The 18153-nt window shown below is 37.1% G+C and overlaps 1 protein-coding gene across 9 annotated transcripts in view; it reads left to right on the top strand.

Annotated features, from left to right (window-relative positions):
* Positions 1-18153, top strand: part of PIKFYVE (phosphoinositide kinase, FYVE-type zinc finger containing) — a gene marked incomplete at its 3' end in the record, with an annotated part of 77093 nt that overhangs the window by 47050 nt on the left and 11890 nt on the right. For all 9 annotated transcript variants that reach the window (XM_081243080.1, XM_081243087.1, XM_081243088.1 and 6 more), the window contains 14 exons: positions 788-888; positions 2439-2510; positions 3182-3353; positions 5365-5543; positions 7185-7298; positions 7689-7797; positions 7902-8056; positions 8952-9042; positions 12268-12328; positions 13446-13583; positions 14395-14515; positions 15518-15613; positions 17158-17241; positions 17976-18073. In XM_081243080.1, coding sequence (XP_081099206.1) covers positions 788-888; positions 2439-2510; positions 3182-3353; positions 5365-5543; positions 7185-7298; positions 7689-7797; positions 7902-8056; positions 8952-9042; positions 12268-12328; positions 13446-13583; positions 14395-14515; positions 15518-15613; positions 17158-17241; positions 17976-18073 — 1591 coding nt within the window. The remainder of the gene's footprint in view (positions 1-787; positions 889-2438; positions 2511-3181; positions 3354-5364; positions 5544-7184; positions 7299-7688; positions 7798-7901; positions 8057-8951; positions 9043-12267; positions 12329-13445; positions 13584-14394; positions 14516-15517; positions 15614-17157; positions 17242-17975; positions 18074-18153) is intronic.

Below are 18153 nucleotides of genomic sequence, written 5' to 3' on the forward strand. Positions count from 1 at the left end.
GTGAGCCATGGCCGCTGGGCCTGTGCGTCCGGAGCCTGTGCTCCGCAACGGGAGAGGCCACGGCAGTGAGAGACCCACATACTGCAAAAAACAAACAAACAAAAAAAAGCAAATTGTGTTTTAATATATGTAGCATCAAACCATTTTTGTAAAAAACCAAAATCACCTGTGTATACTTATGTGGGTGTTTTTGTGTGTTTATGTGTATGAGCTAGAGAAAGTACATGGCTTTTAACCATACAGTCAGATTTGTCATTTTGGGAGGTGGTGCAGCATCAAAGGAGGAGAGGCTTTAAGTACTTCCTGAACTTCTTCATATACCTCTGTACTGTCTGAATTTCAGCAGAGACAGGTGTTACCTTTGTAATGATCAAAAACAGGTATAAAGTACAGATAAATAAGTACCTCAGGATTTAGATTTCTGGGTATCTCAGGTTGATGTTATATCCAGCTATCAATTCAGACTGTTTCATATTTAATTAACTATTTACTTCCAAGATAATTTAATGTAGTTTTGTAAAAATAGGAGTATTTAAGAAAACAAGCTATTTAGACATCTATTGATATTTTTACATTTCACTTAAACCTTTTGGATTGTTTTACCTCAAAAACTAACTGCTCTTCCTTATATTTAGTGTCTTGTAGTTTTGAATCTTCACTGAAACCCCTGTAGCGATGACAGAGGCTTTACAAATCGAGTGGAGTGTGTTGGATGTCGGAGGCGGGCCTTGGGGTTGGAGTGTGTTATGACTTGCGGGTGCTCATCTGGATGTTCCTTCTCTTCCAGGTGGACTGTCTGAATCCTGCCAACCACCAGAGGCTGTGCGTGCTCTTCAGCAGCTCTTCTGCCCAGTCCAGCAATGCTCCCAGTGCCTGTGTTAGTCCGTGGTAGGATTCCTTGCCCACCCCCCTGCACCCCCCCACTGTTGTACTTGAGGATAGAATTCCAGCAAGTCTGAAAAAAATTCAGCCATTAGGCTCTGTTTTTAGGTGTATGGCATGCTGCTGGTCATATGTGAATTGATGGAACTTTGGAACTTTTGATTTACTTATGAAATTTGTATTTGTTCATAGGTAGAAGTAAATGAAAGTACCTTTAGTGAGCGTGAAAACGGATGTGAGGGATGGAAGAGAAATTTGTAGTTATAAAAGTGAGAAAGTTGATACATAGAAGCTAGTTTTAAGCATTTTGATAACATGTACCAATCAGGCAGGTTTTCTTTTTTTTTTTTTTTTTTTTTTTTTTTTTTTTTTTTTCCATTTTTTTTTAAGTTTATTTATTTATTTTTTTAATTAGTTTCTGCTTTATAACAAAGTGAATCAGTCATACATATACATCTGTTCCCACATCCCTTCCCTCATGCATCTCCCTCCCTCCCACCCTCCCCATCCCACCCCTCCAGGCGGTCACAAAGCACCGAGCTGATCTCCCTGTGCTCTGCGGCTGCTTCCCACTATCTATCTACCTGACGTTTGGTAGTGTATACACGTCCATGCCTCTCTTTCGCCTTGTCACAGCCCACCCTTCCCCCTCCCCATATCCTCAAGTCCATTCTCAAGTAGGTCTCAGGCAGGTTTTCTTTAGGCATCGTTTTCATAAAAGCCATCAGTCTTTTGTCTTAAGTTTTATTCTAAAACTTAATTCTAAGTAGATTGATAGAAACGCATTTTATAATGTTATAATTTATTTCCAGTGATAGTCACAAAAGCCTAGTTATTACATAGTTTAGTTTTAAAAGTACTAAAGAACATAACTGCTTGTTTTTGGAGTACTTTCCATGACAAAATGTGTTGCATATTTTAATTTTGGACACCAGAAACACTTATTTCTACCAGTGAGATCAGGGATTCTTCCAGCATCAGTAGAGCTCTAGCGGTCTGACTTGGGGCTGGGTGAGCCCATGGAAATTTTCTCTGGGAGTTTAGGTCAAGGCTTGATATAAGATGTGGGTTTCGACAGGTTATGTATAGCTGAACTCTCTTATTTGTGGGCATTTATAAGTTGGGTATAAAGTTAAGAATTGGCTTTCCTGGAGGAGTGTGAGCTGCTGCTCTTTGTGCTCAGCGATGGTGTGGACTAGAGAGCAGAGACAGGAGTCCCATTTTATACTGACTGGGCTTAAGGCTTTGTAGAGGAAACTTCTACTTCTTCCTAACTCCAATCAGTTTTACTCATTTAATATTACAGTTTGTGCATCCTGATTAAATAGTTTCATAGGATACTAATGGACTGGGAATGGATACGATGCTGTAGTGTGGCTAGTACACACCTGTTTTATCAGATGAGGTAAAACCTGTTCTGTAACAACAAAAGAATAGTACCTGTTTTAATACTGTATTATAAGCAGATCTAACAGGTATCAGTTTGGAGTCTCATGAAATATCTTTTGCTGGGTGGTAATTCATATGATATGTTTCTAAGAAATCTTTTCTTTTAGGATTGTAACAATGGAATTTTATGGAAAAAATGATCTTACATTAGGAATATTTTTAGAGAGATACTGTTTCCGGTAAGAACCAATTTTCTCCTTATGTTCCATTTATGCTTTTTTGATGCCCAGAATTTCAACCTAAATATAAACATGAGTTGGAGCACTGTTGTGTGACCTTCCTGTTCATGCCACATGCCAGGGTTTACTATACAGAGAAGTAATCCTTTCATATTTCAACCCGGCATGTCTTCTCCAGTTCATTCCTCAGATCTTTGCCCACCTAATTGCCCTGCAATCCCACAGACATTTTTTAGGATGTCTGTTTTTACAGTGATTCAAATGAGAGGCAAGAGAAGCTAAGGACCTCAGTTTAAGTCTTAGAGCTATCACCTGCCACTTAATATGACAAAGAACAAGTAGTTTAATCTTTACCAGCCCCCTTTATAGGTATTAACAAACTCCACAAATGTCAGGAATTTTAATAGGTAAAATGAGATGATGTTTTAGAAATACTTGGCAAATAGAAGGTGCTTAACAAGTGGAACCTGTCACTGTGATGTGGTTGAAGGCAGGATGTTCAGCTGCAGGCTTTGAGCAGGATGAGTGGTACCCTGAGCAGATCATCCACCAGTCATCCTTACTCTTGAGAGGATGCTGCACTTTCTCTGCAGTGGTCCTGATTAGCCAGGATTCACTGTACACTGCTCCTCGGTTTTGTGGTTAACGTGAGGACTTTCTTTTTGTCAAAGGCCTTCCTATCAGTGTCCTAGCATGTTCTGTGATACCCCCATGGTGCATCACATTCGACGCTTTGTCCATGGCCAAGGCTGTGTGCAGATAATCCTGAAGGAGTTGGATTCTCCAGTACCTGGATATCAGCATACAATTCTCACCTATTCCTGGTGCAGAATCTGCAAACAGGTAAGTGTACCCTGTTGCTATAATATATCACATAGTATCTTTTATTTCTGTATTTATATAGTTCTTTTTTGGGGGGGAGGGTGGCCTCTATTTTTTTGGATTTAGTATTTGTCTTTGGGCTCTTATTTATTTTACCTTCTAGTGCTGTATGTTCCCTTTAATGTTTGTTTCCTAAAGATTCCATTTTAGGATTTATCAGTCATTATATAAAACATAGGTACCATGTCCAGTAAAATAGATGGAGATTTTATCTTGACAGTTCTCCATTATGTTTGTTTATTCATTCAGTAAACACGTATTGAGCACCACCTAGGTGCCAGGTACTGTGCTAGGCCCTAGGAAAGAAGGAAGAAAAAGGTAAGGCTCCTGTCCTCTAGTGGGGGAGACAGACTTACAGTGATTACAGTATGCTAGAATGCTTGTGTAAGTTGAAGTCTATGTCAACATTTCTATCTTAAGACATACAGATGAGAGATCATGCTTAATTGATCTCTGCTAGTTTTCATATACATTCTTGAGGAAAGAACCATGTGTTTTATTTCTTCTGTGTGTTGTTCTAACTCTGGAGGGAATATTTGGTGCCAATATTATGTTTTTAATATATACTTTTTATTCAAATTGTTAACAGTGAGCATATGCCAAATTTAACTTCATTGTTACTTTAATTGGCTTATTTTGGAGTGTATGTTTGGAAGCACATATGGGAATTATAGATAAAATAATAGCGCAACCCATTTCAGTATCAGAGGTTGAGGAGGGCAAAGTCAAAGGTAGTGCCTTCTTCGGTAGGAACATAGAGCCATGAGATCATTTCTTGCAATGATTGGCCTTTTTATACTTGTTCTTCTAGGCATTTAGTTGCTGTTAGACAGCTGGCAATATTTTGTTGTAGAATATGTGAACTTCTGTAGATTGACCAGTGAACTAAATGAATAACTTAAATTCGATCTTTATATCTTGCATGTTTGGTGTATGCACTTTATATTTTAAAACAAAAACTTCTGCTTTTGGGGTTATGTTAGGAAGGAAAAGGTAAACAGTTTTTGTTACACAGAAATGGAAACTTTTAGGTGTCCAAAAAAGTTATATATGACCAAATATTAGTATACTTACTATTAAATTTCTGTAAGCCATGATAATAGAAAAATGGGCAAAGGATGTGACAAAGCAATTTAATACAAATGGCCAGTAGACATGTGCAAATACATTTTACTCATTAGTAATAAAGAAGTATAAATAAATATAAATAAATAAAATAAGTGGAATGTGTTTTTATTTATTTATTTTTTAAAGAAGTTACATTTCAAAGATTTATAATTCCTGAGATTGGTAAGAAAGTAGGGAAATTGATATTCTCAGATACTGTTGCAGATTGTCTCCCAGAACAGGTGTACTGGTTTACACAATGTGGCAGAAAGTATCAAAGACCATATAAATATCCATGCCCTTTGACCTACCAATTTCCATTTTCATTAATTTATTCCAAGGAAATAATAATTATGGATATTTATAAGTGTGTATATATATATATATACACACACACACACAAACAGGGAAGTTCATCAAAACAGTGAAAAACTTGTAATGTCTTAAATGCACATCAATAGGGAATGGTTAAATAATTCCATATTATGGGATACTCTGCAGCCATTAAAAATCAAATTGTACAAGAATATTCTATGTGGGAAAATATGATATATTGCTAATAAAAAAAGGTTATGAAGCTAATTATAGGGAACAGTTTTTATTTATAAACATCCCAGCTAAGCATATATGTATTCATGTATAGAAAGAAAGCAAACATACTAGCATATTGATGGTGGTAGTGGGATTACTGGCAAGACAGTTTTCCCCAGCCATCCCTAACTCCACCCACCTCAAAGCATTTTTTTCTTCTTCTAGTTTTCTGCAGTCAGAATATACTAGATTTGTACTAGAGAAGAAAATACATTGTTTTTTAAAAAAGAGATTCTCAATATGTGATTAGATAACAATTTATGCTGAATTTCAGGTAACACCAGTTGTTGCTCTTTCCAATGAGTCCTGGTCCATGTCATTTGCAAAATACCTTGAACTTAGGTTTTATGGGCACCAGTACACCCGTAGAGCCAATGCTGAGCCGTGTGGTCACTCCATCCACCATGATTATCACCAGTATTTCTCCTATAACCAGATGGTGGCATCTTTCAGGTAAGAAGTCTGAGCGACCTTGTCACAATCACATACTCCCTGGAAGGCTTTGTAACATTTCCAGTATTACTAGATTGAATTAATTTTTGGTGTGTGTTGTTCCCCAGTCCCACTCTTGCAAAGGCAGAGGGCCATACTCTGTGAAGAGCTTTCAGTGTTATTATTTTATTTAATCCTTTAAGAAATATGTATTATTATCACCCTAACTTAGAGAGCTTATAGCTGACAAATAGAGCTAGCAAGTCATGATCCATGATTCTTGCTACTGCAGGTGTTACTCTTAACCATTGTTTTTGCATCTGAGAGCTTATCAGAATTTTTGCTAAGACATTACTTAGCATAAGGGTAATCGGATATTCCAGATAGAGCTAAAATCACTAGTTCAAAGAATGGGTGTTTACACTTGTTCTTAAATGATTTGAGAAAGCCTTCGGGCTCTGCCTTCAGAATATACCCAGAACATGTCTCACCACCTCCACCACTACCACTCTGGACTGAACCTCTGTTGTCTTTTACTAGATTATTGCACTAACCTCAGTCAGTTTCCTTTTGGCCTTACCCGCTGCAGCCTGTTCTCAACACAGCAGTCAGAGTGGTCCTGTTATATGAAAATCAACTCAGGCCACTCATGTGCTCTAGAGCCTCCAGTGGGTGTCTGTTTCACTGAGTGAAGGCCAGAGTCCATTTATGAGCCTGTGAGCCCCTACATGCTCTGGCTTCTCACCCCCTACTACTCCCGCCTCGCTCACCGTACTTCAGCCTCACTGGCCTCCTGGCTGGACCTCAGCTATGTCAGGTAGGCTTCTGCCTGGGAGCCCTGCACTTGCTCGTCTGTCTCTGAGCTGCCTGCTCCCAGATACCTGCTTACTTTTCCTTATTTCCTGCAGGTCTTTGTTCAGATTTCACCTGCCCTGACTCCCTCTCACCCTTGGCACTCCTTGCTTCCCTTTCCTGCTTTATTTTGCCCTGTAACACCTACTGTCTGGTGTAAGATATGTTTTAAGTATTTGTTTTTGTTTATTGCCCAAGTCGTCTTATTCCTGAATCCCGAGAGCAAGAATTTTGGCCCTTACTCCATGCTGTATCTCAGCACCTAAAACAGCATCTGACACATAATAGGCATAAATAGGCACACAAATAGGAAATCCTTTTAATTGAACCCTATTTCCTTTTTTAAGCAAGAGCTATTAACCATGAACCTAGGGCCTAGGTGGGATATAGCATTTACTAGACATCGTGAACTTCAGGTGGAAAGGAAACTCACAAAGAATCCTTGGGAACTGAGAAGGTAGTGAATACCTGTGTCTAAGTTAATTGTAGGAAGGAGTCCCTCTCCTCATTCATGGAGGTTTATATCCCAGTCATTTGTTTTTAAAGCACATGAGGATGCCCTCGGGGGATAAAAGATGACATCACAATGCAGAGGAAAAATAAAACAGAATCTTTTTAAAACTGGGGAGGGTATTTGTAATGGCTGAAAGTTGCCTTCAGTATTTTTGATTGTTTTAAAAATGCCATTTCATAGAAACTTTATGATCTCTTGCACCTCATAGGACTTAGTTGACTGTCATGATACACCTCAACTCAAAATATTAAAAGATTTTTCACTTTTCTACTATTACTTGTATTTTTTCCTCTCAGTTATTCTCCCATTCGGCTTCTTGAAGTATGTGTTCCACTTCCCAAAATATTCATTAAACGTCAGGTCCCACTAAAAGTGTCCCTCCTTCAGGATCTGAAGGATTTCTTTCAAAAGTAAGTTTTATTTTCTTTGGTCATCTGTTTTTGTTTAGTACTGCCTGAAATCTAAACTATTTTAAATATCATGTTTGTTCATTTAGCTTTCTTTGAAAACAGAGATAACCTATTTTTCTAATTGTATGTTATATATGCCTGATGTAAAAAAGGAAAAGTGTAGACAGTTCATAAAAGTATTAACAAAGAAGTCAAACGCTCTCAGGCATAACAACTATTAAAATTTTGATATACGTCCTTTTTTGTTCTGCAAAAGTGTATGTGATTCTTAATTAGATAAGACCTAGTTAAAGTTTTGTGTGTACATCTTTTTTCTACTTGTGTGAGATTAGACAATTTGATTCTGACTTTTCTAAAGTGTTTTAATATTGTTTATGTTTATATTGTTAGAGTTTCACAGGTATATATTGCTGTGGATGAAAGACTCGCATCTTTGAAAACTGATACATTTAGCAAAACAAGAGAGGAGAAAATGGAAGATATCTTTGCACAAAAAGAGGTAATTCATTTTTCTGACAGAAACCCAAATGTTAGCTGTGAACTTGTTCGAGGTTCCTTTTGGGGTGTGTCTCAGATTGCTGGAGTGGTTTCTGTTCCTCGTAGATGGAAGAAAGCGAGTTCAAGAGCTGGACTGAGAAGATGCAAGCACGGCTCCTGTCTTCCTCTGTGGAGACCCCTCAGCAACTGCAGTCGGTCTTTGAGTCACTCATCGCCAAGAAACAAAGCCTTTGCGAAGTGCTGCAGGCTTGGAATAACAGGTGTGACTTTGCAGTCGGGTGTTTCTTTTATATTATTGCAAAATTTTCTCTGCTATCATGTTTTTGATGTAGATGTCCTTATTAATTTGGACGTTTCCTTTTACTCTCAGGTTGTAGGAGCTTTATTTTTATTGCCACTACCACCCTTCACCTCTTTCATCCTTTAAGGTGTAGGTTGTGAAGATAAAAAAAACAAAGATGAGAATAGCCTTCATTGCTGTTTCAAATACAGTGTGTGTGCTTAATGAATCTAATTTATCTGTATTAGTATGTCATGGAGTGATTATTGGGTTTTAGGTCATGACTTTCAACTCTATTATTTTGTGTATCTTATACCTTTATTTAAATATTTATTTGGGGAAATATTTCCCTTTAATGCTTATTGAAACGTTCAGTTAGATTATTATAGCATTTATTGAGCACTTGGACCATGCTAGGCACTAAATAAGGCAGTAGATGGACATGCACTCTTCTATTTGATTTTGAGTCCTACAGTGTATATATGCTGATTCCATTTTGCAGAGGAAACTGTGGCTCCACGAGACTAAGGGATTTGCCTAAGTTCTATGGCTGTTAATTGTCAGAGCTCGGCTTTGAGCCCAGGTCTGTTGGTCTTTAACACCTGTGTTTTCTACGTTATGTTGTATTGTCTCATTATAACTTGCTATTCTTTTATAACTATAGTCATATCAGTAACAAGTGAGTAATTGATTAGAAAGAAAACAAAAATTTAGTCTTAGTTATGTACAGCTTTAAAATCTATTGCATTCAAAATAGGAAAATCTAATTCTTCTGGTTTCAAAGATATAAAGAGAATATGTGTAAACATTATTCAGGATATTAGAAGGAACATCATATTCTTCTTTTCTCTTTTCCTTTTTTTCATTAACTATAGGTTGCAGGACCTTTTCCAGCAAGAAAAGGGTAGAAAGCGGCCTTCAGTTCCTCCAAGTCCTGGAAGACTGAGGCAAGGGGAAGAAAGCAAGGTAATGAAATGTAGTTTTGTCTTTGAGCCTATATATATATTGATATAGATATAATTAATTTCTCTTATGACACTTAGAAGTGGTAGTTTAGGGACTTCCCTGGTGGTGCAGTAGTTAAGAATCCACCTGCCAACGCAGGGGACACGGGTTCGATCCCTGGTCCGCGAAGATCCCACATGCCACGGAGCAACTAAGCCCGTGCGCCACAACTACTGAGCCTATGCTCTAGAGCCCGTGAGCCACAACTACTGAAGCCCACACACCTAGAGCCCGTGCTCCACAACAAGAGAAGCCACCGCAATGAGAAGCCCGCGCACCACAACGAAGAGTAGCCCCCGCTCGTTGCAACTAGAAAAGCCCACATGCAGCAACGAAGACCCAATGCAGCCAAAAAAAAAAATAAAGTGGTAGCTTAATATAGACTTTATTAATAATAGTAGGATTTTTTAGTTTTGAAGTTATGAGGTTTCTTGGTGATGTGACCTTGATTATTTTTTTTTATCTTAGCCTGAAATAAAATACATTATAATTCATTTATTGGAAACATTTATCAAAAGCTACTGTCTGCTGGCATCACTGAGGATAGTAGCACAGAGGCAGTAAGTGCTATAAAGGAGAAGGTGTGGATGTGCTGAGTGTATAAAAGAGTCCTAATTTACTTTACTATGAGTTTTGGGTGTTCTTATCTCTGTGCTTAAGTGAGAAACTTTTCTTAAGGGGTCTGTACCAGGTTCTACATGTTGATTTAATTAACCTTTCCTAACTGTATTAGTTTTCTCTTGCTGCGCGGCACATTACCCCAAACTTAGTGACCTAAAACATAAATTTATTATCTCAGTGTGTCAGGACTCTGGCACAGTGTGGCTGGGTTCTCTGCTCACAGAACTGAGATGAAGGTTTTGGCCAGGGCTGTTACCTGAGGCTCAGGATCTTCTTCCAAGCTCATCTAGGTTGTTGGCAGAGTTCAATTCCTAGTGGTTATAGGACTGAGGTCCCCCATTTGTTGCTGGCAGTTGATTAGAGGCGATTCTCAACTCCTAGAGGCTGCCTGATTCCTTGCACATGGCTCTGTTCATCTTCAAAGCTTGTAGCAGTGGATTGAATCCTTTTCATGTTTCAAATCTCTGAATTCTTCTGCTGTGTCTGACCTCTGGACACAGATTTAAAGGACACATGTGATTAAGTCAGGCCTACCTGGTTAATCTCTGTAGTTTAAGGTTAACTGATTTGGAACCTTACATACATGGTAAAATCCCTTCACAACAGTATCTGGATTAATGTTTGGTTGAATAACTGTGTGTGTGTGTGTGTGTGTGTGTGTGTGTGCCAGGGGGTGGAGTTCTTGGGGGCCATCACAGAATTCTACTTACCATGCTAACCATGAACAGATGAATTAATGTCAGTATATTATAAGGGCTTAATATTCTGTTATCATGAGGGCTTTTGAGAGAATATCTTTTTGTGCAAGTGTGTAGTACCTGTAGCAGAGTATTTTCATGGAATGATGGGCAAGTGCCTTGGATCTTTGTGTTATTTAGTAACACTGTGTACCTGAATTCCTCCTTTTTGTCTCATAAATAACTGTGTAGGAATCACTTTTCCTTAAAGTTTAGGTGAGAGTAAGAATAAGAATTACTGAAGATGATTTATTAGTATTTGCCAAGTAGTTTAGGACAATTAATGGCTATCACAAACTGCTAGTGGCCTTTCTGTTTGCCTACTGATGAAACAGTGAAGCTAGTGGTGTAAGACCTCTAATTATAATATTGAGACATAGAATTGAAAATACAAAATCAGTCAGTAGATGATTATCTTTTTGAAAGATCGAAAGTTGATTTGAAAATCTGTAGCACTGCCTTTGTATTCATTCATTTGATAAATAGTTCTTGAGTGCTTTTAGGCACTGTTCTGAGTGCAAGGAATTCACGTTTGTGAATGAAGACCATAGTTATTGTCCCTATGGAACGTTTGTCTAATGAAACTGACAATAAACAGATGAACCAATAAACATTTAAAAAACAAATGGAAACAAGGCTATGAAGAAAAAAATTAAAAGAAATGGAGAGTATTGCTAGGGGAGTAGGTGATGGTGAGTTATTTTACATAGGGTGCCCAGGGAGGTCTCTCTGGTATGGTGAACAAATCAAAGAACATTTTAAGTAGCAATCTAAGAAATGACTTTGTAATGAAATTGTACACAGGGCTGATAGTCATTTAAAATGTATCTTATCTATGGATGTTGGGACTTGTGAAAGTCCAGTGGGTAATCAAAGATTACTAGGCTTAATGGATAATCATAAGTAGTTCCTAGATGCTTTAATGGGTCTGTGAGCTATTGTTTAGAACAGTATTCTCAAAGTATGGTTCAAGGATCCTGGGGGTCCAAGACCCTTTCAAGGGCTCCACAAGGTTTCTCTTTTTCTTTTTTAATTAATTAATTAATTAATTAATTAATTTACAGCCGTGTTGGGTCTTCGTTGCTGTGCACGGGCTTTCTCTAGTTGTGGCGAGCAGGGGCTACTCCTTGCTGTGGTGCATGGGCTTCTCATTGCTGTGGCTTCTCGTTGCAGAGCATGGGCTTTGGGCGTGCAGGCTTCAGTAGTTGTGGCACACGGGCTCAGTAGTTGTGGCTCATGGGCTTAGTTGCTCCGCAGCATGTGGGATCTTCCCGGACCAGGGATCGAACCCATGTCCCCTGCATTGGCAGGACGATTCTTAACCACTGCGCCACCGGGGAAGCCTTCGCTTTTTCAACTGTATATCTGTGTGAGGCTAGATTTTCTTTATATACTTCAATCATAATAATATAGCTCAACAGGTTAAATGCAGAAGTCAGAGAGGAATTTAACTGTCTTCTGTTAAGCTAGGCATTAAAGTAATTGTAAAAGTATAAAACAATGCCACTCTTAACAATTTTTTAAAAAAATCTATTTTTAATTAAAGTATTTTTATGTTAATATGTAATGGGTTTATTATTGTTATTTTTAAATGAATTGATAAATGCATGTTCTATAACTTTTTCAGTTTCAATTTTCTAATAAGGAAAAATTGGAAGATATAACCCACATAAACAAAAGCTATCTGAGTGTCTTAATGATTCTTAAGAGGTTGAAAGGGTCTTGAGGCCAAAATGGTTAAGATTCATTGGGTTAAAAAAATTTTTTTTTAAATTTAAATTTTTAAATTTAATGTTTCCTTAAGAACAAAGTATTTTGTTCTCTACAGATAAGTGCAATGGATGCATCTCCACGGAATGCTTCTCCAGGACTTCAAAATGGGGAAAAAGGTTGGTCCTTGAGTCTGGTGATCACCTGTCATTGAATTTAAGACATTTCTTAGTCTATAAGTTGTTTTTAACTACTAAATATTGAGAATTTTTTTCTGATGCAATTGGACATAGACTTTTTTTTCCTTCCTGTAAAACGTTTGTAGCATTCTAAGTTTAAGATTATCATAAAGTACATTGCATAAGATAAGTTAGGATATAGAAATACATGATAAATAGAGAAGATTGCTTTTAGGGAAAGAACAAAAAGACAAAAGGAAACTGAATTTCTGTCTTGATTGTTATAAAGTCAACTGCCAAGTTTCATGGAAAAAAATCTTATAAAGTTTAATTTATATTTTTATATCACTAAAATCTTTTCCAGACTTAATTTTTCCTCAGTATTTTCATAGAATAACTTTTCTAGGTGCTATCCTAGAAAATTGGTAGGGAAATTTACTTAGACTATCTTTGTAGAACAAGAGCTCAACTCAGAATTCTTGGCATTTTTCTATCATAAGTAACTGAATTTCCCCCCTGAGAATAAGCACGTGATTTTTCCCCCCAGTAGTGTCATAATTGCATTCTCTGTTAAATTGAATGAACTAATATTTAGGTAGGCATTATGGTCTAGTGCAAAGAATATGGCATAGGAGCCGGAATTGGTTGGTTACCAGTCACAGTGCTGTCACTAAGATCTGATTGGGGTCAAGTCATATAACCTGTCTGGATTTTTGTATCCATTTCTAAAATACGCACTGAAATAGCCTATGTAACTTTATTTTATTTTATTTATTTATTTATTTTTTTGCGGTATGCGGGCCTCTCACTGTCATGGCCTCTCCCGTTGCGGAGCACAGGCTCCGGACGCGTGGGCTCAACAGCCATGGCTCACGGGCCCAGCCGCTCCGCGGCATGTGGGATCCTCCCAGACCGGGGCACGAACCCGTGTCCCCTGCATCGGCAGGCGGACTCTCAACCACTGCGCCACCAGGGAAGCCCCTATGTAACTTTTAAGAAGCTAAAATTCTTTGGTTTATGAAGCAGAAATAGGAGTTGGCATTTTAAAAACATTGCTGTTAGATAGAAATGGACATAATGTTTTAAAGTGACTCATTTGCACTCTGTTTTTCTTTAGAGGACCGCTTCTTAGCTACCCTGTCCAGTCAGAGCTCCACCAGTTCCCCCCACCTCCAGCTGCCCACTCCTCCCGAAGGCGTGCCAGAGCAGGCCGTGGGAGGGCCCCCAGAACTTGATACCACCAGCAGTTCCGAAGGTACAGGTCAAGTCACTTTTACTGCACTTCATCCAATAGAGACAAACACTCTGAGTGCTGTGACACAATGCTTTCTTAGCCCTTAGGATTTAAAGTTTTTACTATTGAAAGGGCTCTTTCAGATGTAGCTTTTTACTATATCCCTTCTTCAGTTGCACTGCTTGACATGTAAATATCTCAGTAACAAAATGTTATTCAGCTTCATCTACTTTCTGGGGGTATTACTTTCTTAAGTCTCATTAAAGCACGTGATTTTTGCCTTGTAAGAAAGAAAGAGAAATTGCAGCCATTTGTCTAACAAAAAATATTTGTTTCACTAATAACAAATTTATATCTTTTTTCTTTCCTTGCTTTCTGTTTAAGCACCAACTACTTAATTGTAGCGTAAACTTTAGAAATATCTTTTAAATTGCAATTAAACTCAGATGTAATAGCCACAGTGTGCATAACTGAGTTGAAGTGGCAACAGGAACAGCTGTGACTGAGTTCACGCATGCTCGGCCAGTAATTACGTCATGGCTGCCGCCTGGCCCTGTGATGGTAAGAGGCCATCGGTTGCAGGATGATCTCAACTTCAAACATGTTGAAATGTAAAAAAAAAAATGAGCCACTTGGGGTCAGTGCTATGTATGCTTCACTATTGCTTCCTGTTTGATAGTCATTATTCCTAGATCAAAAATTTTACACCATAATTGGTAATTACGGTGTGCACATGTCTGTTCCAAAAAGGAAATGAAATATAGTTAACGCTTTATACTTTCTTTTACTCTTTCTGAATATTAACATAAAAGTAGAATATTTTTCATTCTAGATGTATTTGATGGACATTTGCTGGGATCCGCAGACAGCCAGGTGAAGGAAAAATCAACCATGAAAGCCATCTTTGCAAATTTGCTTCCAGGGAACAGCTATAACCCTATTCCGTTTCCTTTGTAAGTATTATAAAAGCCAGTGGCTGTTGGGTGGTTTTATTTTTACTTCATTTAAAAAATCTCTCTATAGATACACTCTCTACATATTTAAATATGTTTATTTAACTGTATATATTTCTCAATCCAAAATTATACTTCATCATAGTAAAAGAGATGTCTTTTGTTATAATTTGTAGAACATGTAATCATTATATAGTAAATGAGTGGATTAAAAAAGCGTTAACTGGGCTTCCCTGGTGGCGCAGTGGTTGAGAGTCCGCCTGACGATGCAGGGGACACGGGTTCGTGCCCCGGTCTGGGAAGATCCCACATGCCGCGGAGCAGCTGGTCCCGTGAGCCATGGCCGCTGAGCCTGTGCGTTCGGAGCCTGTGCTCCGCAACGGGAGAGGCCACAGCAGTGAGAGGCCCGCAACCGCCCCACCCCAAAAAAAGCATTAACTAATATTACTTAATGCTTAAGAGTACTGATTCTGAAAAGAATTGCTTATATATATATATATATATGTTATTAAGGTATACTGCTACATCTATTGATCTCATAATCATAAAAACATATTGCTGATTGTATATGAGGATATTACTGACCCAGTAATCTACTGGGACATGATGCTTTTTTAATAGTGATGATGAATTGCAATGGCTATACAAGTTTTCATGTGATCTTGTTTGTACTGGACTCACTCAGAGTGGGGAAAAACATAGGCTGGCTTTCTACACTGCCAGTGTGGAAAGCTTTGTTTGGGGTGATGATTCCAGAACGCTCTGATTTGAAAAACAATTCTGATAATTTTCAGTTGTCTTCAAAAACTTTCTGTTGATGTATTTTCCTTGGGTGTTTGTTCAAGTTCTGCATACATTTTGGCTTAATTATATTCTTGTAATTGTGCATTATTTAGTTAACTTAAAATTGTCCTGAGATTTACTTGTAATAGTGCTAATGGTTTGTATATGTGATTTTCTGCTAATTTTGTTCTGATTTATATATTTAAAAATTTTGAACAGTGACCCAGATAAACACTACTTAATGTATGAACATGAACGAGTGCCCATTGCCGTCTGTGAGAAGGAGCCCAGCTCCATCATTGCTTTTGCTCTCAGGTATTATTCATGGGGCTTTTTCACCTATGGTTGTATCTTTATATTTTATGTATATTTATTAATCACTGTATTTTGAGTTCTTTTACACAGAGTAGAGCAAAATATAAGTAAATGTAAAATATTAAATATAAGTAAAAGAATATATTCTTTGGGTGTGACAGCTTATTCTTTTTGTATCTGATAATGTACTCTTTACCCAAATAATAACAGGATGATTCTTAAGCTCCTAATAATTAAATTAACTAGGCAAGTTATTTACTAATCCTTAATATCCTTTAACCATTCTCTGTATTATAATATGAATCCATTGTATCCTTTCCTTTGCTTTATTTATTGACATAATACTTGGAACATATCTGCCTTATATCATCTGAATGTCTCTTTTGTATTCTTCATTCATTTCCTTCCTGCTTCCCACACATAGCAGGTAAAGTTTCCTTACTTAGAGTAATGCTGCTTCTATGCCTTAACCCATTTACATGCCCACAGTTATCATGTGTCTTAAAGAAGGACCCCTCTTTAAAAATACTTATATATCATGTCTAAAAGAATAAAGCTTTTTAACCTTAATGGTACCTTGGCAGTGGTAGAACCTAGTTTAAGTAGAATCTAAGATGTTTAATAAAAAACTTTTTTTTTCCTCTTGGAAGACATGGAAATTAAAATTTTATTTTTAATATTGGTTACAAGTTGTCCATTTATCAACAAATATTTGAATGTCTGCAGTGTGTGGTATACTAGGTACTGGGTATACAGGGGTAAACAAGATAGATTTATAGGCTTCAGCATTTATGTAGTTTAGAGTTACTATTTGGATAATGAGGAATTTTTTTCCTTTAGAAGATTCCATATGATAAATTTTTTATCTTTGCCTTTTGACGTTTATGAAGATAGTATTTGCTTCTCCTTTTATTGGTTAGACATACTACATTAATAGATAAGAAAGGCAAGAAAGTCAGCCAAGAAAAACATATATTTTGTACTATGAGGAAGCAAGTTTTCTAGTTGAGGTCACCTTTTTCTAATGTCTTGGAAAAATAATACATGCTAAGATGCTTCCCTTGTTCCCTAACATCTGATTTATCTAAATCAGGGCTTCCAGACTGCTAGTCCAAGAGTTGGATGTTTTTGGCCAATGCAAACTAAAAAAATATGCTTTTTCTTAAAGTTCAGTACCTTTAAGTTGAAAAGTACTCTAAGTTCCTTTCCTATTATACTAAACAGCGAAGTTTCATGTTTTTCAGTTAGCTGTTCAACCCCTGAAGGCATTTGATCTAAATGTTAGTGTGGAGGCCTTGACAATCATAGTTTAGGATATTGAGCCTGGTTGGTGTGTTGGGTCATATTTTGTATTATTTCTTGCGAAGACATTGACCTTCGTCATGAAGCTTGTACTTGATAACTTGTTAGTTAACTCGTGTTTGTTTAATTATGGATGCTTACAATGATTGTGTTTCTACAATGCAAAGCTTATTCTAAAGCATATGATTTACTTTAAAAGAAGACCATAATGTTTAACATTTTCAACCTATTTCTACCCTAAGTTGTAAAGAATACCGGAATGCCTTAGAGGAATTGTCCAAAGTGACCCTGCGGAACAGTGCTGAAGAAGGGCTTTCAACAAACAGGTGATCTGCGATTGAGTAAAATCTATTTTCATTGAGCTACGTCATCATTTTCTAGGTGCTCCTCCTCCAATTTTATTTTAGCTTATTGTCAATATAAAAGTTTCTAGAATATAGTCAGTGGCACTCATCCTTTAGCCAGTAGTTGATAGAACAAAATTCAGGTATAGCAAAAGACCTTAAGTCTCTTAGGATACAATTTTCTGATAATTTGTCATAGAAGTTCATTGTGTATTACAGATTTAAGCTTTTAACATTTTAAGTTCTCTTTATCATTTTCATTTAAAAAATAGTACCTCTGAAATTAGTAAAGTATTTATGAATTTTCCATAATAATTAAAGATCTTAACAGTTAAAAAATAAAACAGCCTCCCACCAAACCAGTTCTTTAAGTGTGTTCAGTATTTTAGACATTTGAGACAGAACTTGTCATAATTGTTGGACTTATGGATGCTAATATAGCTCTGATAGACTTGTGAAAAATATTATAAGGGCCTATACTTTCATATATTTTTCCATACGCTTTTATAGCTTTATCATTTTGCTTTTTCTTAAGCCCAGTAGACATTTCAAGCCTTTTTCTTCCATGCTAACCCTGTGTTTATATAAATTATGAATCAGATTTCTGATATTGTGGGTGGGGTTAGGTGGGGGGTAGATTAATACAGGAATTAGAGTACTTGCTATTTTGTGTCTGAATCATATAAAACCAACTTTTCTTTTGTTTTTCATTTTAGTACTTTAGACAGCAGACCAAAGAGTAGCAGCCCTATTAGATTACCTGAGATCAGTGGAGGACAGACAAACCGTACAGCAGAAGTAGAACCACAACCAAGTAAGATTACAAATGGAGAAGTAATTCCTAGTTTTGTTTGTAATTGTGGTTTGAAGAAGAAAACTCATTAAATAAGAAAT

The sequence above is a fragment of the Mesoplodon bidens genome (genome assembly GCF_964165515.1).
Source record: "Mesoplodon bidens genome assembly, chromosome: 8".
Classification (NCBI taxonomy): Eukaryota; Metazoa; Chordata; class Mammalia; order Artiodactyla; family Ziphiidae; genus Mesoplodon; species Mesoplodon bidens.